Genomic DNA, 25,190 nt, shown 5'->3' on the forward strand with positions numbered 1-25,190 from the left:
CCCCCCACCTATCTTTGTCTTATATCCTGAAGAAACACATACATACAGGTACACATTGTATAAAAAAGAGCACAGGAAAAGAAAGAGGAGGGGGCAGATATTTGCCACAATATAGTTGATTATTATACTGTTGGTGTCCATGTTGTTTCCTCTGGTGTCTAATCTACTTAGGTACAGAACAATATTAATCTTTAAAATGTGTGTTAAATTTAAGGCTTCATTCATTCTAATCATTTTCAATAGCAAACAGCTACTAAATACAAGCTATGATGCAGGATACCCTGCAAGAAACTGGGCAAGAGGACAGGTATGGCCATAAAAAGATACAGTACATTGCAGTATATGCCAAGTGGAAAATAAGTGGTACAATCAGTACTCAGGGAATTCATGGGAGGGTGAGATAGAAATTCCTGTGAGTCCAGCAATTTGTGGAAGTCAGGAAAATCTTCTTAGAAGAGGTGGAATAGGTGCTGGAGCTTAAAGAAGTAGGAGTTATATAAGTAGAAAAGAGAAGGGCATTCTAACACTATTCTATAAAGATGGTTGATACACAATTCCAGTTCAGATCTGGGTTCAGTTATCCCTCTTCTATTGGTCATATTTTCAGAGAATAGAGATTTGGGGACAAAAGGGAGAAGGAGTGAGCTTTTTGGGCTACATCAGAATGAGAGTAGGTGGGAGGTTCTCCATCATTGGCTAGGTGACCTCTTATCAGAGATGTTGTAGAAGAAGATCTTATCAGATCAAGTAGACCAGATGGTCTTCCATTTGCTTTGTACCTTTGAAATTCTGTGATTCTGGGAGTTTGGGGAAAGTGAATTCACCTGCATTGAAATGACTGATCTGAAACCTTCATCTGGAATATCTATATGTAGTAAGAATCTTGGATACTTTCTACACTCTGAAGGTGGTGGATCTTCAGGACAAGAGGATTTTCTTGTTTGTTTGTTTGTTACTTTGCCCAAGATAAAGTCAAGATAGGTAAATTATTTAGATAAAATGACTGATACTATAAGCAAACTAAGAGAGTAAGGAATAGTTTACCTGCCAAATCTATGGAGAAGCAAACATTTCACAATTTGACCAAACAAGAAATAAAGGACACTATGAAATGCAAAGTGGATGATTTTGATTACATTAAATTGAAAAGTTTGTTCACAAACAAAGTCAATGCAACCAATATTTGAAGGGAAGCAGAAAACTGGGAAACAATTTTTGCAGCCAATGTCTCTGATAAAGGCTTCATTTCTAAAATATATAAAGAACTGAGTTGAATTTATAAGAATACAAATCATTCTCCAATTGATAAATGGTCAAAGGATATGATCAGGCAGTTTTCTGGGAGGAAGAAATTGAAGCTATTATCTATAGTTATATGAAAAAAATGTTCTAAATCACTATTGATTAGAGAAATGCAAATTAAAACATTTCTGAGGTACCACATTGCACCTATCAGATTGATTATCATGACAAAACAGGGAAATTATAAATGTTGGAGAAAATGTGGGAAATTGAGACACTAATGCATTGTTTGTGGAGTTGTAAACTGATCCAACCATTCTAGACAGCAATTTGGCACTATGCCTGAAGGGCTATAAAATTGTGCATACCGTTTGACCCAACAATACCACTTCTAGGTATCCCAAAGAGATCATATAAATGGAAAAAGGGTCCACATGTACAAAAATATTTAGAGCAGCTCCTTTTGTGGTGGCAAAGAATTGGAAATTGGGAAGATGCCCATCAATTGGGGAATGGCTGAACAAATTTGTGATATATGAATGTAATGGAATACTATTGTGCTATAAGAAATGAACAGGCAGACTTCAGAAAAACCTGAAAAGACTTATATGAACTGATGCTGAGTGAGGGGAGCAGAACCAAGAAAACATTGTATACACTAACAGCCACATTGTGCAGTGACTGACTTTGATAGACTCAGCTCTTCTCAGCAATGCAAGGATCTGTGACAACTCCTAAAGACTCCTGATAGAAAATGCTGCTATCTACATCCAGAGAAAGAACTTTGGAGCCTGAATGCAGGTGGAAGCAGACAATTTTCTCTCCTTTTCTTGTTTGTTTCTTCTTTCTCGTGCTTCCTCCAATTCTAATTCTTCTTTACATCATTACTAATGTGAAAATATGCTTCATATGAATGTATAAGTATAGCCTATATCAGATTACATTCCATTTTAGGAAGAGGGAGAAAATATGAAACTCAAAATCTTATGGAAGTGAATGTTGAAAACTAAAATTAAATTAATTATAAAAAAAAGAAATAAAATGAAAACTCTCAAAACTTTAAAATAAAATTTTATTCTCTACAGGGAAATAAATAAAATAAAACTTTGCATTGGAGGTCTCTGATTGAAATTTCAGACACTGTTTCTGTTCCAGGCACTATTGTCAAATGCTACCCTTCAAAACTGAATTCACCTAGCCTTTCTAAAGTGCTACTATGTGCCCAGCATGGTGCTACAAAATGTATCATCATCATCATCAAAGCATTTACGTAGATTTTTTTCAGCGTTGACAAAAGCTTCCCATATATCATTGCATTTCATTTTCACAAAAACACTGAGGTAGGTGGTATTATCATCCCTATTTTACATGTGAGGAAACTGAGACTGAGAAAGTTTGTTAAAAAGTTGAGCTCTTAAGAATTAGGAAATATCTGAGGCAGGATTTGAACTCGAATATGTCATGACTCCAAGCCAAGTGCTCTTGGCACTATTCCCCCAGATGCCTTGCATTTGCTAAGCCTTATTTTTTGTGTTTTCTACATACAGGATACCCAAAACAAAGGGCTGCCATTCCAAGAAATGGTTTTGCCACCAAACCAGATCTACAGGCCCGGGAAGCAGAAAGACAGTTGGTTCAGCGACTGAAAGAAAAGTGTGAAGAACAATCCAAGCAGCTCAGCTATGTTCAGGGAGAACTGAAAAGGGCCATTCGAGGCTTTGAAGTTTTTGCTGTGTCTACTCAATATTTCTTTGGGAAGGTAAGTCCTGTAGTCCAGAATTGGAACATATTCTTAGAGGGACTTGGGATGTTTTATTTTGGGTTTTTTAATTTTATTTTGTTTATTTTTTTATTTTATGCATATATGTATATATATATATGTATATACAGTTTTATATATAATTTCATTTTGTTTGTTTTTTTAATGACAACTTCTTGGGAGCCAGGTTATTCATTCTATTAGGGAAAAGCTAATAGGTGAAGAAGATTCTCTATCAAATATAACAGAGAATACAAAGGTGGCCAATGGTGTCCAATTATAGTATGTGGGAAAGTTTAAAAGACAGAACCTGGTATCACAATGTTGGGATAAAATAGAATTGTTTGTTCTCAGCATCCCTATTACCCAGTCAAGTTCATCTGTCTTTAGCTATGGTGTCAACCATGTGACACTTGGATAGCTACCAACTTAACCATGGTGAGTTATTTTCGGGTAGTTTATATACCATCTTGACTTTTCTGTATGTACTTTATGGTATCTAGTCTGTCATTTATGGAGTTTGTGATAATGCCACTTTGGAACTGATTGTGTGATATGGGAGATGCTGGCAAAGGACCACCCACCATGGCATACCCACATGAAAGAAGGCACTGTGGTCTATGAGCAAAGCAGAATTGAAGAAGCTGAAAAGAAACATGAGATGCACAAATTTAGAGAATCCACCCCAAATGTTCACATAAAATATCTGTGCCCAACCTGTGGAAGAACATTCTAAGCTCATATTGGTCTGATCAGCCACAGTCACACACACTAGAACCTGACTCTAACATAGTGATGTCCTTTTGGTCCTTTTCAAGAAGGAAGGACAGCAACCAACCAACCAACAATTCCATGTGAAGTGTCTCCCAATAAGAAATGGAGCAAGCCAACTTCATGACTAATTTAAAAAAGCAAATGTGGAGCATTTTAAATAGGCCTGTAATGTTAGATATTGATCACTTAGATTGTTTGTTTCACTAATAATGATAATAATAATTGGCATTTATATAGTGTGTTAAGGTTTGCAAAATGCTTTGCATACATGAGCTTATTTGAACTTCATAACTACCCTGTGAGGTAGATGGTTGGTTGTTTTCCTTTGATTTCAAACAGGACCAAAATGAAATCACCATTGTAAAGTGAAATTTCATTGTGTCTGACTGTGGCTGATCAGACCAATACAAAGTTGGAATGCTCTACCGCAAGTTGGGCACAGATAGTCCAGGTGAATATTTGGGATGAATATCCCAAATTTGTGCATCCTGCGTTTACTTTGTGCTGTCTCAATTCTGCTTTGCTCAAAGAGCACAGAACCTCTTCTTATGTGGGCATGCCATGCTGAGCATCCCCATTGTACAGGTTAGGAAATCAAGACTTGGGGAATTTAGGTTACTTGCCCATGGTCACACATTAGGCAGGATTTAAACCCAAGCCTTCTTGATTCTAACTTTAGCATTGATTGGTTAAAAATCTTTGCATAACCTTTTATAACACTCCCACCTCCTCAACTGCCTACTCCCTCCCTTCCGTTCCACGCCCTCCCTCCCTCACTCCAAAAAAAAGTCCAATAGCTATAACTTTAGGTTTTTTCTTATGTAAATTCTTTATAGAAAGAGAGCAAGCTCCCTGATATGTGCAATGGATGGCAAAATTAGCATAAATAGCTAATACCTATACTCTAAAACTCAGTTTTATCAGTTCAAATCTGGCCTCAGACACTTACTAGCTATGTGACCCTATACATACACATATATATATATACATATAAATACACATACACACATGTACATATACACACACTTAACCCTGTTGGCCTCAGTATCCTCACCTGTAAAAAATGAGCTGGAGAAAAAAATGGCAAAATTGCCAAGAAAACCCCAAATGAGGCCATGCAGAGTTGGACATGACTGAAAGACGTAACTAAATGAAATAGTGTCAGCCTTCTTCCTTTCTGAAGTCTCTAATCAGAAACAATAACAATGCTCACTGGTTTCAGTAGGATGGAGCCTCACTTAGGGTAGGAAACATTTCTTTTTTGTCTCTCTGTATCCTCTGAGGATATGTGCCTTACACATAATAATTGCTTAATAAATATTTGCTGAATGAATAAGTAAATTAATTCAACAATTTCCTTTCTTTCTTCAGCCCAGTAGCACTGATGTTGATGTGTATGTCATGGAAAGACACCCCCATTATTCACAAGTGACGTAAACAAACCTAAGCACTTGATAATTGACTGAATATCAGCTTCTGTGTAGAGAAAATGATGCATTTGAAATGCATTAAACAGGCAGGATAATAAAGTGACTGGGGGGGCCAGACTCGGAGTCAGGAAGGCCTGGATTCAAGGCCTGCAGTGGATGAATCTATGACCATGGGTGACGTACATCACCTCCAGTGCCGGAAGACAGCAGTCCAAGACAGTAAGTTATAAACCAGTTAAAGATCTGCATGAAGGGAGTTTCCTAGAGCCATGAAATCATAGGTCTAGACCACTACCACCACCAACAAATGAAAGAAGAGAAGCCACATGTTTATGATTTGCCTTAGTAAAATGTCAGTGCTTTCACTGTAGGGAAGGTAGATAATAGTTCTTCCTTTAAATGTGGGTGGGTGTGTTTTACATTCTTGAGCAGAATAGACTCTCTAAAAAATATTTATAGTGGCAATTTAATATGTGACATTTTTTTTTACTAGATCTGTGATTTAATTGGTAAAGAGAATTGTAAATGAAAAATTCTCCTCTATTAATGCACATCATCTAGATGGTACAGTGATAGAGTGCCAGACCTGGAGTCAGGAAGACATGAGTTCAAATCCAGCTTCAGACACTTACTAGCTGTGTGATCCGAGGCAAGTCACTTAACCCTGTTTGCCTCAGTGTCCTCATCTGCAAAAATGAGCTAGAGAAGGAAATGGCAAACCACTGCAGTAGTTTTGCCAAGAAAACCACAAAAAGAGGTCACAAAGAATCTAACATTACTGAAAGACATGACTGAACAACAACAGGATATAAATCAGTACCTGGCATGCAATTTGCAGTCTTGGGGAGTTGCATGGGCACTGAAAAGTTAAGTCACTTTTCTGTGGTTACATAGCCAGCATGTATTGGACAGGTCTTCTTGACTTTGAGTACTGACTCTATCCAGCTCAGTGGTACAATGCAAAAGTTCTGGGTCTGAATCAGGAAGAATGGAATTCCATTCCAGCCTCATACCCTTGGTAGCTCTGTGACCCTGGGCAAGTCACTTAACCTCTGTTACTTCAGTTTTCTCAAATGTAAAAAGGGAATAATAACAGCACCTACTTCACAGGGTTGCTGTGAGGATCGAGTGAGATAATATTTGTAAATATCATCTTAGCACAGTCCCTGGCACATAGTAAGTACTATGTTGTTGTATAGTTATCTTCAATCATGTCTGACTCTTCATGACCCCATTTTGGGGTCTTGGCAAAGTGTCTTGGCAAAGACTCTAGAGTAGTTTTCCATTTCCTTCTCAAACTCCTTTTCCAGTTGAGGAAACTGAGGCATATTGGGTTAAGTGACTTACCCAGGTTACACAACTAGTACGTGTCTGAGGCTGGATTTGAACTCAGGTTTTCCTGACTCTAGGCCTGAAGTTGTATCCACTGTGCCACCCAGCTGCCCAGTAAGTGCTATATAAAAACCTATTCCCTTCCTTTCTCCCTATATCACAAGTAGCTTCATGATCCAAAGGAAAATAGAATCTTTCAGCAGTGGTTCAGTAGTAATATCTATGTTCTCTCTGAATACAGACGGGGATTTTTCATTCCCTTACACTATTCACAAAGTCAGAACTTAATCCAAAGGAACTCTTGCATGTGATAAACTGAAATTCAGACTTGTTCAACCTTCCTCTACGTCTCTGTAGAGTTCAGCTATGCAGGGCGTGGTGTGTGTGGTGCATTCGGTCAGTTAACATGTTGTTTTCCTCCATGCCATGTGCCGGTTCGGTGGGCAAGAGTTTTATCCCTCTGCAGCATTACACAGCTCTTAAATCAGAGACAAAGCATCCCGGCAGGTGATTGATCAGTTTTCCCAACCAGCTTCCCCACTTCTAGAATTGTACTCAACATGGCATGTTAGCAAGATGGATGATGGACATGGATTTAGTTTTCTTTTCACCACAAATCATAACGAGCCATTCCAGACAGGTCTCCTGAATGGCCTTGTCATTTAGCCTTTCAGACTATTCCTTCTTTCTTTTGCCTTTATGATCTGTCATAATCTCAGCAACATCTCCTCTTGAGTTCTTAACTAGGTAAATCCTTGGTGATTCATTGTCATCTAGGATTTTTTTTTCCTAGTTTGATCATTACATATATCTATATCTATATCTATATCTATCTATCTATAAATATATATATATATATAAAATCAATACTTATTCATCTGCCTGGATAATGGAAATGGCATTTATATTTTTCTTGGAAAGGTGGCTTCCTGTCATTTTTCCTACTAATGTCTCTCTTCCATCTAATCCACAGGGAGAGAACCTATGGCCTTCAGGCCACATGTATCCTCTAAATCCTTAATCCTAAATTCTTTTGAAGTCAGAAAGCCACACTTATGGATTTAGAAGGCCATAGTTTCCCACCCTGATCTACGTTATAGGACTGAAGGAGGGTAAAATATATCAATATATTAATGTAAATAGGTTAAAGTCAATTATCAGATACTGTGTGTTTACCATTTGCAAGTCTTCATGCTAATTCTGACATGAATCCTGACCTCAGGAGGATGTTGGATTAGATGACCTCCAAGGTTCCTTCCTGCTCCAAATCTTTCATCCAGTGACACCATATCTAGTACCCTTTCCATTGTATTATTCTGCCCCCACGCTATGCCTTGCTGCATTCTAGCTTGGCCACATACCTCAGTCACCAGACTGGTGGTGATGATGGTGAATATGATGATGGTGAATATGATGATGATGATGGTGGTGATGAGGAGGAGGAGGAGGAGGAGGAAGAAGAGGATGAAGATGGTCTAATGCTGATGATTGATGATAATGAGGAGGGTAGTAGAGATGGTAATGATGGTTATGATGATGAGGGTAGAAGTGATGATGATGGTGGGGGGGTGCTGCTGATTAGCATTATATAGCACTTTAAGGCTTGTTTGATCTTTACGATAACCCTGTAATATAGAAGATATTATCATTATTCTCATTTTTGTTGTTGTTCTGTTGTCTCAGTCATGTTTGACTCTTTGTGACCTCATTTGGGGTTTTCTTGGCAAGGATATTGGAGTAGTTTGCTATTTCCTTCTTTAACTCATTTTACAGATGAGGAAACTGAGGCTGAAAGGTTAAATGACCTGCCCAGGGCTACAAATCTAGTGTTTTGAGCTAGGATTTGAAAACTTAGTTCTTCCTAACTTTGAGTCCAGCACTCTGCTTTTTGGTGTCACAACCTTCCCTCAAAAGATGATGATTTTTTTTCAGCACTGAGGACTTTCCAAAGAATATAGTCACTCTTTAAAAACAGTTTCCAAAGGTCTTCCAAAGAGATTCTGAAAAATGGAAACCTCTTTAGCATAAGTCTATATAACTTTCAGGGTGACTACTTTGAATAAGCAACATTCACTTTGATGTATAAGTTCTGATATATCTGTGAAATCATTGTCTTTACTGTAGTCATGACATGAAAAGTGAGTAATATTCCATAGTACAAGTGGCTATCACATCTGAGCTAGACTCATCTTTGCGCTCAGATATTTGGCATATCAGCAGAATCCTAGACCCTATTTTATAATTTAAGGTAGGAAAATTAAGGAAGAATATATTAGAAAAGATGGGTATGTGGACTATGAAACAGTCATGAAAGGAGCCATGCTAGCAGGTTGACTATTGTCCTTAACAGCCTGGAGAGGAATATTGGACTGAGATACCTCCCAACAAGAGGGATTACTTCACGGAATTTCTGCTTCTGCCTGATACCCTCCCTATAGCTTTTCATATACGTGAATGTCTGCCAACTACCCAAAGAAGTGTGGGAAGACTGGAAGATGCCTAATCTCAGCCTAAAGATTTCATTTTTGAAATTCTCTCTCTCATATATATATATATATATATATATATATATATATATATATATATATATATATATATATATATATATATATATATATATATATATATATATATATCAACTTTCAGGCTATATATATATAGCCTGAAAGTTGACTTTTAAGTCAAGACCCCCAACTAGAGTTCAGTTTATGTCTTGTGTAGTTAATAGAAACATTATCCCATTTTTCATATACCAAAAAAAGGCAGTACTAGTCAGACTTGAATCCAGAAAGAACTGAATTCAAATCCCAACTCTGATACATATTGACTGTGTGCCCCTGGGAAAGTTTCTTTGCTCTAGGCAACTCTCTATTATATATTATATCACAGAGAACAGGCTGACCTGAATTGATAAAAGGGAGTTTCTTCACTTGAGAGGAGATCATAAAAATCTCACATCTAGGCCCTATCTTTATCTTGTACCAAAAGTTTTGGTGTGAGAACAGAAATTATATAGAATGTAGGAAGAATAGAAATGGAAAAATCAAAATATATATTCTCTGCCTGAAATGCTCTCCCTTTTCACTCTGCCTCAGAGTCTTTGGATTCCTGCCTGACTGCCCAAGTCTCACCCTCTAGAGGAGTCCTTTCTGGGTCTTCTCGGAGACTAGTGCTTTTGCGTTTGTCTCCCAGGTAGGGTCCAGGGGCAGGCTGGAGACAACTAAAACTAGCTCTAGACTTAAGAATATAATGAAGGAAATGTCAATAATGAAGATTAAACCATAAAGTGTGTCGTGGATACATTTTTAAAAGAGACAGTTGTTAAACATTTACCAGCACAGCTCTGCACGTATCTAGTTATTTTCACATTTCCCTCTTTAAAATGGGAGCTCCTTGAGGGCAGGGACCATGTTTTTGTCTCTTTATTCCCCCAGCACTAAGTACTGTGCCTGGAATATAGTAAATATGTAATAATTGCTTGTTGACTACACATATTACAAATACACACATACACACATGCATCTGTAATAGGCTAGATATGTGATTTCATTGTTGTGGGGGAATACCTGGTGTGGAAATTCTCTCCAGTAATGAAAATCAGGATGTGACCTGTAATTTAAGTCTTACAGAGCTACCTAATGACATTGAAAGATTAAGTGACTTGCTCAGGGTCACACAGCTAGTGGGTATTATAGGCAGGTTTTGATATCCCATCTTTTTCGGACTCCAAGACTAGCCCTCCATCTACTATGTCTCATTATTTCATATTATGTGATTTATAGGATCTCTTATAAAAAACATGTTATTATACTAGCTAACATTTATGTAATAATTTCCAGTATTTATATAGCACTTTAAGATTTGTAAAATATGTTACAAATATCTCATCTGATCCTCAGAACAGTCGTGGGAGGTCGGTGTTATTCTCTGTATTTTACAACATAGGAAATTGAGGCAGTAGAGATTAAGTGACTTGCCCAGGGTCACAAGCTAGTCACTTGTGACAGTCACAGGTCACTCCAGGTCGCACCCACCTGCCTGCCTAAGTATGTTTTAAACCCAATATTTGGCTGTTATTGACAAGCTTATACAGCATAGGGGATACATTGGAAAGACAGCAGAAATCCATGAGAAGAAAGCCGAGTCAAGCATGTAATATACGCAGTGACTACTGCAATGTACAGAGACAGAACAATCATATTATAAAACATTAGGAAATAAATGTTGCTGGATTAAACAAAAGCACGAGCCCAAAAATGAGATATAAGAAGCTGTACCTGTTCCACTCCCTTGAAAAGGTGGGACCTCCGTAGGTGTGGAACATTGCATATATTTTCAGATTTTTTTCAGGGCACTGATCAGTTTTGCTGAGTTTTTTAAATTATTACCTGTATGGGATGACTCTAAGGCAGAAAGAGAGGTAATCAGACTAGGAGAAATTTTGTTGATTTGAAAACAAAAGATAGCAATAAATTTTTTTTTAAAATATATAAATAGTTATGAATGAAGGGGTGGGAGAAGGCTAGGAGAAAAAAATAACAGCTAGATAAAAACTGTTATTTGCTGTCCTGTGAATCTCCATTTCTTGACACGGAACTGCCATGAAAATTGTCAGTTGTGATACAACACTTCAGCCAGAATTAGGAAGGAATTTTGAGATGTCACTTTTAAGTGCCAACACCAAGTTGGCACGTGAGCTAGTTCCCAGCAGGTCTGGCCCCTGGGCATTTCATGAGCAGGCAGACCACAGGCCAGGCAGATCTGCTGTGAGCTACAATTGCAGAACTCTGCGTGGTACATTAATGAGTGTGATTCCCAGAGACTCTCACTTCTGCTGCTTCAAGTTGAATCTTTCATCATCTTCTTGCTGGCTTGTCCTGGGGAAACCACAGGTGCTTGTCGATCTACTCTTGAGCACCCTCTAGTGCCTGACAGGTATATGACCTAAGTCATTGCTTCAATATTACTCATGTACCCCTTGCTTTTACAGAATAGAAATGGTTCTGAAAAAGTTGTGCAGGTCAGCTTTGGCCATATCAAATTCAGCTGGCTTTCATTGTAGATAAGGGAATATCTGGCTTCATTTTTTTATCTTGAATTGGTTGTGGCTTCTACTGTAATGAGGTAGTTGTATTAGAATGAGATCATTGAATTTGGAGACAGAAGACTTGGGTCAGTTGGTCCATTAGTGTTTATTAAGCAACTAGTGTGTGCCAGCTCACTCTTTCATGGAGGCGAAAAGTCTATAGGCATTACAAATTGTACATATTTGGGGACTTTTTCAGTGTATTGATCAGTTGTGCTGAGTTTTTCCTCCTTTTTTTTTTTTACCTTAAAAAGGCTATTGGTTACATGGATGGATCTCTCTGGGAGGAGATGGGTGAGGGGGATAAATACTGGGGAATAACTATAGTAATGTAAAAAACAGAAGTGATCAATAAAAAAGCTTATTTTAAAAATAAAAATAATGGTAATAAAAAGAAGGCAAGCTAGTATGAATAATAAAAATCAAGGGAATATTTTTTGAGATATTGGTAATGGCATTGTGCATTAGCAGGAAATGACCGGAATAAAAAGCAAGAATTCCAATTATGTCTGGGCAGCTAACCTTCTGTGTGACAAGTCACTTGATTTCTATGGGCCTTCATTCCCTCATTAAAATGACAGGGCTGAATTAGAGGGTGGTATCAGGGCCCATTCACTTCTGAGATTCTGTGATTCTAAATGAAAAGCACCATGTTAGACTTTACAGAAACACTTCACAGAGTGGGGTGAGTTTAGAAGTAATAGAATTGGAATTGAAAGGCAAAAGCAGAGAGAGGTAAGGTTCGTGTTTAGAGCAGATTCACTTCACTTTCCAATTTCCAAAGTGAATTTCCAATTCACTTCAATTCCATAAGAGTTTATTAAGCACCTACTATGTGCTAGGCATCGTGGAAGGTTTGGGGATAAAATGACAGTAACCAGTCCCTGAGCTAAAAGAGTTTGCATTCTGCTAGGGGAAAGCTGTAGACACAACTATTTATAAAGGATATGCACAGTTTCCATGCAGGAGAGAAGAGCTGTAAGAACTGGGGTCATTTGGAAAGATTTTGTGTAGTCCATCAATCAGCCAGAAAACTTTTATTGTGTCAACTATGTGCCAGGCACTATGGTAATACCAAGAGGGGTAAAAATCAGTACCTGCTCTCAAGGAACTCAGTAGGAAAACAACTATGCCCATATAAGCGTTAAACAGGATAAATTGAAAATAATCCACAGAGGGAAGGTGCTATGTTCCACTTTCCTTCCCCTAGGAACAACAAAGAAAGGGATCCTTGAGCCAGTCAATATTTGGGGAATCTTTTGATAACACACATATGTATATACTTACCCACACGCGTGCATATATTTACACCATCTCACAAAGTTGGTTAAAAAAAGGATTTTTGTTTTTAATTGTAAAGCATCCTATGTTTTTTATTCTGAAGTAGTTGAGAGGATTGGATGGAAATCTGGCCTCAGAGTAAAGAAGACCTGCCTTCAGGTTTGGCCTCTGACACATGCTAACGGTGTGGCCCTGGGCACAGGGTCACTACTAAATCATTTAGCCCATTAGTCAGTGCCCCAGCAACTTGCTAAGACTATAAGTTCACAAAATGATGGATACCTAAACTGGTAGAGTGAGTTCATTCACTGGGAATAGTTCCTTTTACCAGGGAAGTCACAGTTTTGAACAAAAACAATAATAAAAAATACCCCCCCCATCACATAATAAACACAGAGCAGGAACTTGCAGAGTAGGAGCATAGCACTTAGCACAGTCCTTGACACACAGTAGATACTTAACAAATGAAATGCTTGTTGAACTGACTATCCAAAAATATTCCACTTTGAAAGAATGAAACAATGAATGGATATTCATGAGTGAGAAAAGAATAATTTTGTAATTATAACAAGTAAATACATATGATATGAGTATAATATAATATCACATAACATGGAATCAGCCCTTTTTTAGCTGTTTGGTAACTTCTGCTCTTCCAGGCTGTCTCATGCCTAGTTGGATCAGGTAACCCTGATAGTGTAAACATGGTAATATGGGACACGTTTGGTGAGTCATGGACCAAGCTGGTCCCTCTAATCTTCAAAAGCAAGAAAAGAAGCCATTACTTTCATTACTCAACAAAGGTGGTTCAGAACTCTGCACTGAACAAAATTCCCCACATAGTGACTGTATCCTAGCCATTCTTTGTAGGATGCTTTCCTCAATAATAAAAATGACCATTTTAAAGGAATAATGATTTTTTTCTTATTGCTTCTATAAACAACACTCAAGAAAGATTATGCAGTGGTCATTTCCCTGGAGTGATTGAAGGACATTTTTTACCTCTCAGGAGCCCACAGGTCAAAATTTGTGACAGCATTATCAGGTAATATCAAAGACTGTTAATATGGAGAACTCAAGATGAATTAAAGTTATGAATCCTCTGCAAGGAAAGGTTCAGATGAATTGTTCTGGGAGAGTGGCCCAGGAGTGAAGTTATCTTTACAGAATGATGATCTTTAAGCCTCTGGACCTTAGCACAGAGGATTTCTGGGCAGAATACCTGAAATATCATCATATTCTTGTCACTGAGAGGCAGGAAGGCTGATGGTGCCATACAACCTGTTAAAATAACAGAGATAACCTAACAGGACGCATCCATTGTGGAACTTGGAAAGGAGGACGCAAACAGGATTAAGTATTGCAGCCTAAGATAAATGAGCAGATAATGAGAGAACAGCTTAAGTATTCTATGACTTCACCTCTCCAGAGCCAGATAAATTTCAGTCACTCAATTAACAAGCTTTTATTAACCATCTATTATGGGCCAGGCAATGTGCTAAGTATAAGGGATACAAAGAAAGGTAAAAGATGGCCCCTGCCCTCAAGAAGCTGACTGAATGACTGAACACCACCAGCCACCTTTAAAACTGAGTAGTCAAAGTAGTGAAAAGGGGGCAGGAGACCCAGGTTCAGGTTCCTCATTCTGCCATTTACTGTGTGGCCTTTGACAAATTTCTCAACCTCTCTGCGCTTCCGTTGCCTTCAGTATAAAATGGGGATAATAAGAATTCACCTGATTTAAAAAAGGCAAGAGGCTGAATCCGATTACTTTTTCATGTTCTGTCCCAGCACTAAGATCTGTGATTGTGCAGTTTCTCTCAGAGCATCCAAATCAATGTTGTATTATTTTAATTTCAAATGTTTGAAAATTCCAGATGAACAATCCCTAGGACTCTATCTCTCTCCAGCCTAGAGATCTAGTTTAAGCCCTGTGGCCACCTTAAACCCCCTAGCTGTGGGGGCAATATGTAGCTACTGCAGAGTACAAAGGGATATATGAAAATCATATTTGTAAAACATGAACTGGATGATTTAGAAGTATCATAGAATAATGAGTAGAAAGGTAGTCTTAGAATTAGGAAGACCTGAGTTCAAATCCTATCTTTGACACATACTGGGTATGTCACTTAATTTTCTAAGACTGTGGGGGAAGTGCTGGTGAGTGACAACCTGCTCTGGTAGAGGGAATTTCCCAGGGATATACTGGTAAATGTTTAACAACCAGCTCTCTGCAAGATATACTTTTCAATTTAATCTGAAATGATTAGTATTTTCTCCATGACTTTCATAAATCTTGACAATCAACAGAACAGTAAATGAGCCCTGTTTTGTAGTGTTTGCCGATTTGCAAATGCTCACACTGAAAATTTAGCCATCCGCTCTACCAAGCCAGTACAAGCTGGTTGCAGTGTTTTCCTGGAGTTTCCTCATGGAGAGTTTTATCATTAAGCACTCAACTACGTGACCTTGGACAAGTCATGTTGCTTTTCTAGGCCTGAGATTCTTTTTTCTCTTGTCAAATAAGGGTTTGGGTCTGAGGTAATGTAAAATCCCTATTAACTCTTCCATTTTGAAATGATTCTGGACATGCCTCTCCTGGCTAAGGAAAGCATGAATAAAATACCCTTAGGCTTAGAAACAAACTGGAGATTTTTGGTTCATGTTTCAAAATCTTCCTCTTTGCCGGGAATCTGTTTTGGTGCTTTAAACTCTAGGCCAACCCATTTCTTCTTAGTCAACTGAAAAGTTTCAGGCTTCTTTTTTTAGCGCCCATCTAGGAGACCATCTCCTGTAAGGAATGACAATAGTGACATCTGCAGGCCACTAGCTAGAAGTGGAATCTCATCCACAAAGCCCTGAAGGATTTCCTTCCAAAGGAGTTCCCATATTACATTTGTCTACATTTAAACTTGTTTTAGGAGGGTACATGATTTCTCTCCTCTCGTATTTTAAGTGCTGTCACTTGGAAGAAAGGACTAGATTTTTTTCAGCTTCACCCCAGAAAACAGAACTAGGAACAAAGCTCCATTGTGTTGGATTTTTGCCTTAATATAAGAAACAATTTATTCTGTCCAAAAATAAATTAAGGAAGTAAATCCCTCCCCACCCCTCATCGCTGGGTTTTTCAACAGAAGCTGGACAATCTCTTGATAGGAATGTGATTGATGAGGGGAAAGGGGCTCCAGCTTTAGCTAGGGATTGGACCAGATGACTTCTCAATCACTTCCAGCCCTAAGAGTCTAAAGAAAGACTGTAGATTTCTTTCTGCTGAAAGCCAGATCCCCAGACCCCTGTCACTGAGACTTTGACCCAATACCATGAACTCTAGACTGATTTGCTCTACAAATTAAACTGAAGCAAGATATGGAACTGAAAACACCCAACTTGTTTTCCTTTCTCATTTAATTCTTGACAGTCACATTCTAGAGACAGCAAGAATAAGATTTATGTGGCCTACTGTAACTGGTGTGCTGTGAGATAATTCACAGAAGCAATTATGTGTGGCACAAACAAAGCAGTCAAAACAATCTATACCTGAAAATAAAGTCTCTGGGGAAATGAGAGACCATCCTCCACTGCCTTGTCAAGAGCACAGAGACAAGCTATTAGACTCAGAATGATGGAACGATATTGGCTGCTACACATTATTTTGAAAAAATAAGAACTATCACCAGATGTCTTATACTCATTAAACTGATAGGCCTTGATAGGATTTCCCTGACTTTTCTTTGGAGGCAGTTCTAAAGTTTCTTTCCAAGTATGAATTGGATCTGCAATGAGAATTCCACTTGAATGCTGCACGAGTGTGTCTCAAGACCCAAAGGCGGTAGCTATTTTAAGTCACCTGGGACTCAGATCTTGAAGGCTCATTGAAGGGTTTTGCTCAGTCTTGTTTCTTTGTGGCTGTTAGGTCTTGGTTCATTGTTTCAGTACAAGAGATTCTATACCTTTGAAGCAAATGCTAGAAAATTTCCAGAAGACAAGAAACAGCCATGATAAACTCAGTTCTGTTGTCAGTGCTGTCAAGATCTCTGGTCATGTCACAGGCAGCCAGTTGCAAATCCACAAACAGATCATAGCCTAGGCCAGACGCAGCAAAAGCAGGTTTTGTGGGAATCTCATAGTCCAGGGTCCTTTTCATCTTACTGAGATTTCACATTATCAACCCCTAAGGACCTCTTCTAAGTAAGGAGTACAAATTTCATAGCATCTTTTCTACCTCAGATAATTAGAAAGAAAGTTCTATTACTCTCCACAATAAAAAGCCAAGTTTTAGTTGCTTTCCAACATTTTCAATCAGTTTGCTGAATTGCAGCCCCTTACTCAAATGAAAAGAAAGAAAATCTTTGTTTTTGTTCTCATATCTTGATTAATAGGCCTTTCTCCTCCATTTATTGTTTCTGGAAGGTGTTTCTGAGAATTTTTACTGAGAGTTTAATTCTAGTGGAAGATTCAAACTGGTAGTCTAGAGCCAAAGGTATTAATGAATTAACTAATGACTACTCAAAAGCTATAATGAAAAGTGGTGATTTAACAATGGGTAGAGGTATCCCCATCTGAGAGTTTTAATTTGTCCCATAAATGCATGATATTAGGCAGAACAGCTTTTTTTGTTAGTTCCACAAGGAAAATGTGCTATAACTGGATATCATAAAAGTTTATTTTTAATTTTGTATCATTCTAAACTTGGCAATTAAGAGAAAACATTAGTATTTCCATATAAGATAGAGCAGAGAAGAGGTTTGCATATGAAAGTGTAAACCTCATTACATGTAGCTTGGGTGTTTGTTGTTGGGTTTTGTGTGTGTGTGTGTGTGTGTGTGTGTGTGTGTGTGTGTGTATGTGTGTGTGTGTGTGTGTGTGTTTTTAAGAATACTCAGGAGAGCATGTTAATTCTAAAGTTGTCTTGCTTATCTGCTACCCTCTGAGCCTCCTGAGCTCTTTTAAGTATTTAAATGATTCATTGATAACATTGTCTTCCTTTGGGGGGGGGGGGGGAATCACTGTTATTAGCCTTCTTTCCTCTCCCCCAAAGTTGCACTTCTTGAGAAAAACAGCTCCCTTATAATAAGTTAGTATAACCATGCAAAACAAATCCACATATTGTCCATGTCTGAAAATATATGTCCCATTCTGTTTTATCACCTTTCTGTCAGGAGGTGGTAACAAGCTTTGTTGTCAGTTCTTTGGTTGGTTAGTGCATTGATCAGAGAGTTTTTAAGTCTGTCAGAAGTGATTTTCTTTATCATGTTGTAGTCACATAAATTATTTTCTTGGTTCCACTCACTTCTTAGGTTTCTCTGAATCTATCCCATTGTCATTTCTTAAAGTACAATAATATCCCATTTCATTCATATACTATCATCTGTTCAGCTGTTCCTGAGTTAGTAGACCTTCCCCACAGTTTTCAATTCTTTGCTGTAACAAAATGTTCTGATTTCAATCCTTGTTTAAATAGGTCTTTTAAAAATCCCTTTAGTGTATAAACCTCATAATGGCATTTTTGAGTCAGAGGGTACGCACAGTTTAGTGATTTTTTGGATATAATTTCAAATTCCAATCTGGAATATTTGGACCAATTCAGGATTCCAGTAATAGTGCATCATTGTATCTGTCTTCCCACATCCCCTCCAACAATTGTCTTCACAGAAATACTTTACAACTTAACAGTGAAGATTGATTATAATATATTAATAACTACCTTTTTAGTCAACCTTAAATGGGATATAGCTTTGCATCTAAAATCATGGAATTACCCATCTAGATCTTTATATAGATCATATAGTAAATTACCTTGTAGATGAAGAAGTGAACTTCCAGCAAGGTTAAATAGCTTGCCTGAAGTCACACAGGTTATAGTAAGTTGCAGTGCAGCTATTTGAAACCTCTGTTTCTCAATCTAGCATTTTTTCTACTGTACCACATCTAGATTGTGAAAGTAGCATATGGCTAGAATGGATTCCTGGCAGTTGTTTGAATGCTAGGATTCACTTACAGTGAAAAGTGCTTTTCTGCCATGTGTTTAATTATCATAAAAACATAATGAGAAGGGTTCAGAGTCATAGGATTATTGATTGAAAGTTGGAGGGAACCAATTCTTTCATATTACAGATAAAGAATCTGAAGGCTGGGGAGATTAAGTGAAAATCAACCCACACTCACACAAATAGAGATCCTATCAGAGATGAAATTTTAATGTGAGTCTACTGATGGCAGACTCAGTGCTCTTTGCTCTGTGCCAAGATGCCCTCATCTGGTCTGGCCCCTGGAGAACCAGACTAAAAGTAGAAAATGTCAGTGAGGCATGGACCAGGGGTGTTTCTGTATTCATTGGCTATCAAAGAGTTTTCAGTTTGCAATGATTCCCTTTCCTGTCTTTGTTCTTCTGCCTCTGGGATATTCTAACGAAGAATACAGCTCAGAAACTAACACAGCAGAAAGAATGATTCCCACCTTCAGCCACTGTTTCATGTAACTGGTGCCTGAAGACGATGATAATGCCTGAGGTAATAATGCATCTTCACTAGCAAGACCAGGGCTACTTTGAACTCAACAGCTGCAAATTCACAAATAACTTGGTTAAACATGGCAACTGCACTGGCTTCATCCACCATGATAGCGTATCAGTGCTCTTCCAGAGCTGCTCTAGCAGCTCTTTCTTTCCTAAATTTCTTTCCTAAACTACTCATGGTAACTCTTGTTAGCCTCAGGATTAGACCATATTAACCTGTGAGTAGTGCAAGCTGTTTGAATGGGGACCCAGTCAGTTGGGTACCTCAGCTCATCCTCTCTCTCTCTCTCTCTCTCTAAGACCTGGGTTCATATATTGCCTGAGACACTCAAGAGCTATGTGACCCTGGAAAAAATCTCTGAATGTCTATGAGCCAATTTTCTCATCTGTAAAATGGAGATACTACCCCATAGAGTTGTTGTGAAGATTTAAATGAAATAATGTATATAAAATATGCTGTAAACTATAAAACTACGCAGATGTGAACTCTCATTATTACTTACCTATCATCTGTTCATTTTTTTCAGTCATGTCTGACTCTTCATGACCTCATTTAGGGTTTTCTTGGCAAAAATACTAGAGTGGTTTGCCATTTCCTTCTCCAGCTCATTTTACAGATGAGGAAACTGAGGCAAACAGGGGTAAGTGACTTTTCCAGGGTTGCATAACTAGTGTCTGAGGCTGGATTTGGACTCAGGAAGATGAGTCTTCCTGCTCATACCCAGACCTCTGTCCACTGTACCACCTAGCTGCCTTTATGCATCGTCCCATAGCTACTAAGTACTGGAGCCAGGACTCATACCTGGTATCCTACCTACAAATCAAGTCTTGTTTCCATTATTCTTTGCTGCTCAATAAGATATTTAAGTCAGAAAAATAAAAATTCAAGTGTTAGCTGAGTAATGGAGCCTGTCAGCATAATGGGAAGTGAGGGCTAGGCAATGCCAGATAAATATCTGTGTATTTACTTGTAATTAAAACAAGGTATAATGAACTGCTTTAGTAGGACAGGAATATCTCCCCTCCCTTCAAATAACAGGAGAAGCAATTTAAATAATAACATAATAGCTAGCAATTATATAGCACTTACAGGTTTGTAAAGCACTTTACAAAGATCATCTCATTGGATTCTCACGATTCCAGAAGATATAGAAGGGAAGAGAATAAGCACTGACTATGTGCCAGGCACTGTGCTGAGTGCTTTACAAATATTATCTCATTTCATCCTCACAATACCATAAACTGTAAAGTAAATGCCGTTATCCTCATTTCACAGTTGAAGAAACTAAGGCAAACAGATTCATTGACTTGCCCAGAATCACACAACTAAGTGTCTAAGGCTGGATTTGAACTTAGGTCTTCCTGACTCCAGGCCCAGCGCTCTAACCACTGTAATGCTTAGTTGCCTCCAGCAATTGAAAACTCCAATATTAGCACAGTACTGGACAGTGTTGCAGATTTGAAAACAGGATAGGAAAGGGTATAAGTCTGTTGGGTTTGAGGTCAGGAATGACCAGTATCCACCTTCTACAGGAAGCCTTCCCCAACCCTTCTTAATTCTACTGCCTTCCCTTTGTTATTTATTTCCTATTTATCATATTGTATCATATCATATCATATCTATCTATCTATCCATATATAGCTTGTTTCTTATATATTTGTTTGAATCTTGTTTCCCCTGCTATATAGTAAGGTCCTTGAGTTTAGGGACTGTTGTTTGCCTCTTTTTGTATCTGTAGGGCTTAGCACAATGCCTGAAACATGGTAGGTACTTAATAAATGTTTACTGATTGATATTCAAGCATTTGAATGTATGATAGCATAATGGTAGAAGCAGTGCCCGCCAATACCCTGGAAGGGAATTGCTTGATTATAAAGGAGCAAAGTCTGTCTTGACCAGATGACAACCTTGTGAACTGTGGGGAGTTGATGGATTTGGGCTTTTTCATCAGCATCCTAGCAGTATCCCTAGAATGGTCATAGCTGATGTTCAGTGTTTGCATGAGAAGAAGAGGACAGACTAGACAAATTGAGGAAAGGCAAATTCAAAATTCTGTAGTGAGTCCAAGAGAAAAACTATACCATGCCTAAAGGGAATTTCATGAGTACCTCATAAAGGAGGAAAAAAGGATTTCAAACAACAAGACCTGTGAATTTTCCCTTTGCCATCTGTACTCTATAAATTTAAGCCTACTTCCCCCTAGACTCTCTATGTACTGGTAGGATAGTGAATTAGAGAATTGGGAAGAACGAACGTTTTGTACCAATTGTTCCTATTATACCACCTTAGTAAATATTCTTTTCTAAAAGCAAATTGCATCTGGCTAACTAATTAATATCAACTGATAATCACAATGGAAGGACACTAATGGGGACTTATGAGTAATAGCCTCATACGTTTTCATTCAGGATCCCTTGAACCCTGAGGGGGTAGATGTAGCAGTCAGCCTCTAAGGGACCCCACCTGTAACTGAAAATGGTGGCTAGGAGAATAAGACCAGAGCCTATGCTGCACATTTATTCAGAAAGAATAGCAAGAATAGCAAACTAGTCCTCCTAGCAAGTAAAAAAAAAATAACACAGCTAATGTCAATTACATAAGGCCCTTTGTTATTGTTTGGGGATGGGGTGGTAGGAAGAGATAATATTGCACCAGACTTGTGATTTCATTGGATAAGAGAACTCCCAGTAAAGAATCACTCCTTATCAATACAGAGCACCACCTGTTTGGCAATTTGTAGCCTTAAAGAGTTGCCTGGGTCAGTGAGAGATTAAGTTACTTGCCCAAGGTCACATAGCCAGGATGTGTCAGAGGCACCAAGGCAGGTTTTCTCTCCACCATGGTGGTGATACATGGTAAACAAAATTCTGGTCAAGTGCAGTTTGGCCAGATTTTAAGGGAATATCCAGATTCTTTTATTCTGGAATTTTGCTGTGTCAACTAGGGGCAGCTAGGTGGTGCAGTGGATAGAGAGCTAGGCTTGGAGTCAGGAAGACCTGAGTGCAGATCCAGCCTTCGACATTTACTAGCTGTTTAATCCTGGGAAGTCATTTACTCTCTTGTTTGCCTCCGTTTCCTCAGCAGTAAAATGGGGATAATACAGCATCTACCTCATGAGATATTTGTAAAGCACTTAGCACAGTGCATGACACACAGTAAGCAGTATATAAGTACTTATTCCCTTGCCATTCTCCCTGTTGCTTAGAATAAGTGAGTCACTGATTCTGTAGTACAAAGTGTTTTGTTTTGAGGATTTTTTTCATTGCTAATGAGATTTGACCCATATTATATGCTTATCCTGGACAAGGAGACATGCATTTATTCTCACTGGATATGGACTTTGAATGAGTGAATGAATGAATGAGATAGTAAATGCTGATTACATACAAAATGCTACACTAAGTTCTGGAGATTCAAATATCAATGCAATATAGTCTCTGCCTACATGAAGCTTACATTCTCATGAGGGAAATTACACACATGGAGGAGCAGTAGCCAGAGAGGGGCACTTTGGTACAGGAAGTTACAGGGATACTGAGTGGGACCATAAGGGAGTAGATTTACACAGCCCACTCACAAAAGATGGAAGAATTGATTTGGTCATGGATCATGAAACTGTCTGTTGATGAAGATATAGCGGAGGAATTGTCCAGAAAGAAGAGAGTGGAGTGAAGTGTGGCCAGAATTTTCCTGAAATAGTGTTCCAGTAAAGACAGTCATCCATCAGGAGGGTAAGGCCTCGGGCAGAAGTTCCTCCAGGGCATGGTCTCCCATGATCACCTGCTACCCTCCAGGCCCTTAAACCACAGGCACATTTATAGAGGAAAAGGAACTAAGTAATAAAATGGAAGAAAGAAAAGAATGTGAAAATATGGCAGAAAGGAGATGTCAAAAAAGGGAGAGACAAGAGAGAAAAAGAGAAGAGGGCTTAACAAGTCTGCCTTATAACTTTAACTTCTTAGAGATTTAATCATGCTACTAGATGACAGGAATCATCCACAGCTATAGATTAAAGCTATGAAGATGAGGATGATGGAGGGCTGAGGTAGGGGAGGGGAGGGGGAGAGAGTAAGTGTTTTTTCTAATCATGATGAAAAGAAGGTCAAGCTATTCAGTTACAGTCACAGTGTTCTTGCACCAGATAGATGGTGCAGTGAATGGAAAGCTGGACCTGGAATCAGGTCTCAGATAACTACCAGCTATAGGACCCACTTACTAGCTGTGTGACCCTGGACAAGTCACTTATCTTCTCTCTGCCTCAGTTTACTCATTTATAAAACAGGAATTATAATAGCACTTTGGGTGGTTGGGAAGATGAAACAAGATAATATTTATAAAGAGGTGTTTTTTTGCAAACCTTAAAGCCTTTTTCTAGCTACAATTGCTAGCTAGAACATGGAGCAGTTGCCTAGTCATTCAGCTATGCCAGACCCTTCTGAATTAAACTAGTTTCCTCCTCAGAGAAAGGATTGTGTGGGAGGACACTAATTTAGAATGCATAGCTGGCTAGAGTCCCCTCCATAGCTAGTCTGCAGTTCCCAGAAGGGCTGGTTTCTGGGTGAACACCCACACTTATATGCTGCCTTGGTAATGGCTAGAGAGAGAGAGTTTATTTCACAAACACCACAAGAGAGGAAAATCTGTGGGACCATGAGCATACAGAGGAAGGAAGTTTGCAGTTTCAGAAGGCAGCAGCAGAAAGCAGCCAGCAAGCCTAGTCCTCTGAGTCAAAGACAGCATAAAATGTTAAAAACCAGTTATCTCAGTGGCTCTAATGAAGTTAGGTAATAGACAATAAAGGAACAAAGTATATAGAAATGTGACCTTTAAAAAGTTCTAAAGATATAATTTCTAGCTAATTAGTTATTTTATTAATAATGCAAGTATTTTAATAAAAGGTCAGTGGCACTCTCGAATGTCAAAGACAATGAAGGCAGCAGGGTCAGGTTTTATATGGCTTTGGAAAAGTGGGTATTCCAGAGGGTGGCAATCAACTCTGATTGGTTAACAGGTAATATGGGAATAAATATTGCAATGAAGGTCTGGACCTATTCTAACAATCTTTGATCATGTGATTTACTTCTAGTTTGCTCCCAGACTTGGGCACTCTAAATAAAGAATCTACATGCAAGACAGTGACCTGGGAGTTTCTCCTTAATTTAGAAATCTGATCTAGTTAGGTAGAGTAGCAATACCCAGAATGAGGAGAATATTAATCCTATCTTCCATCAGCCCTGTCATTGTGAAGTTAGACAAGGAAATAGGATGGGGAAATAAAGCTTGGATCTCCCCAATTTAATTATTGGCTATTAATATGATAGAAAAACAATCATTTCCCTCAGAAATTGGAAATCAAAACTATTTTAACAATTGCTATTTCATTTCATATTTGTTGATGACTAATACTATAAGGGGTACCAACAAAAAGAAACAATTTGCCCATTGTGTTTTCAATTCAATCCAACAAATACTTTTTGAGTCAGTCAACAAATATTTAAAAAAAAAAATTTCCCTTAATACTGTTTTATCTTTTTCCAATTATATGTACAGGTAGTTTTCAACATTCACTTCTATAAGATTTTGATTTTCAAATTTTTCTCCTTCCTCTCCCTCCTCCCCAAAACAGCAAGAAATCTGATATAGATTATACATGTACAGTCATATTAAATATATTTCCACATTAGGCATGTTGTAAAAAAAAAAAAGAATCAGAACCAAAGGGGAAAACCATGAGAAAGAAAAAACAAAAACAAAGTGAAAATAGTATGCTT

General features: G+C 38.2%; 1 protein-coding gene across 2 annotated transcripts in view; it reads left to right on the forward strand.

The window, feature by feature from the left end:
* The window catches only part of MTUS2 (microtubule associated scaffold protein 2), a 729,368-nt gene that overhangs the window by 528,086 nt on the left and 176,092 nt on the right, over window positions 1-25,190 (forward strand). For both annotated transcript variants that reach the window (XM_072611825.1, XM_072611824.1), the window contains one exon: window positions 2,790-3,001. In XM_072611825.1, coding sequence (XP_072467926.1) covers window positions 2,790-3,001 — 212 coding nt within the window. The remainder of the gene's footprint in view (window positions 1-2,789; window positions 3,002-25,190) is intronic.

The sequence above is a fragment of the Notamacropus eugenii genome, chromosome 5 (genome assembly GCF_028372415.1).
Source record: "Notamacropus eugenii isolate mMacEug1 chromosome 5, mMacEug1.pri_v2, whole genome shotgun sequence".
Lineage (NCBI taxonomy): Eukaryota > Metazoa > Chordata > Mammalia > Diprotodontia > Macropodidae > Notamacropus > Notamacropus eugenii.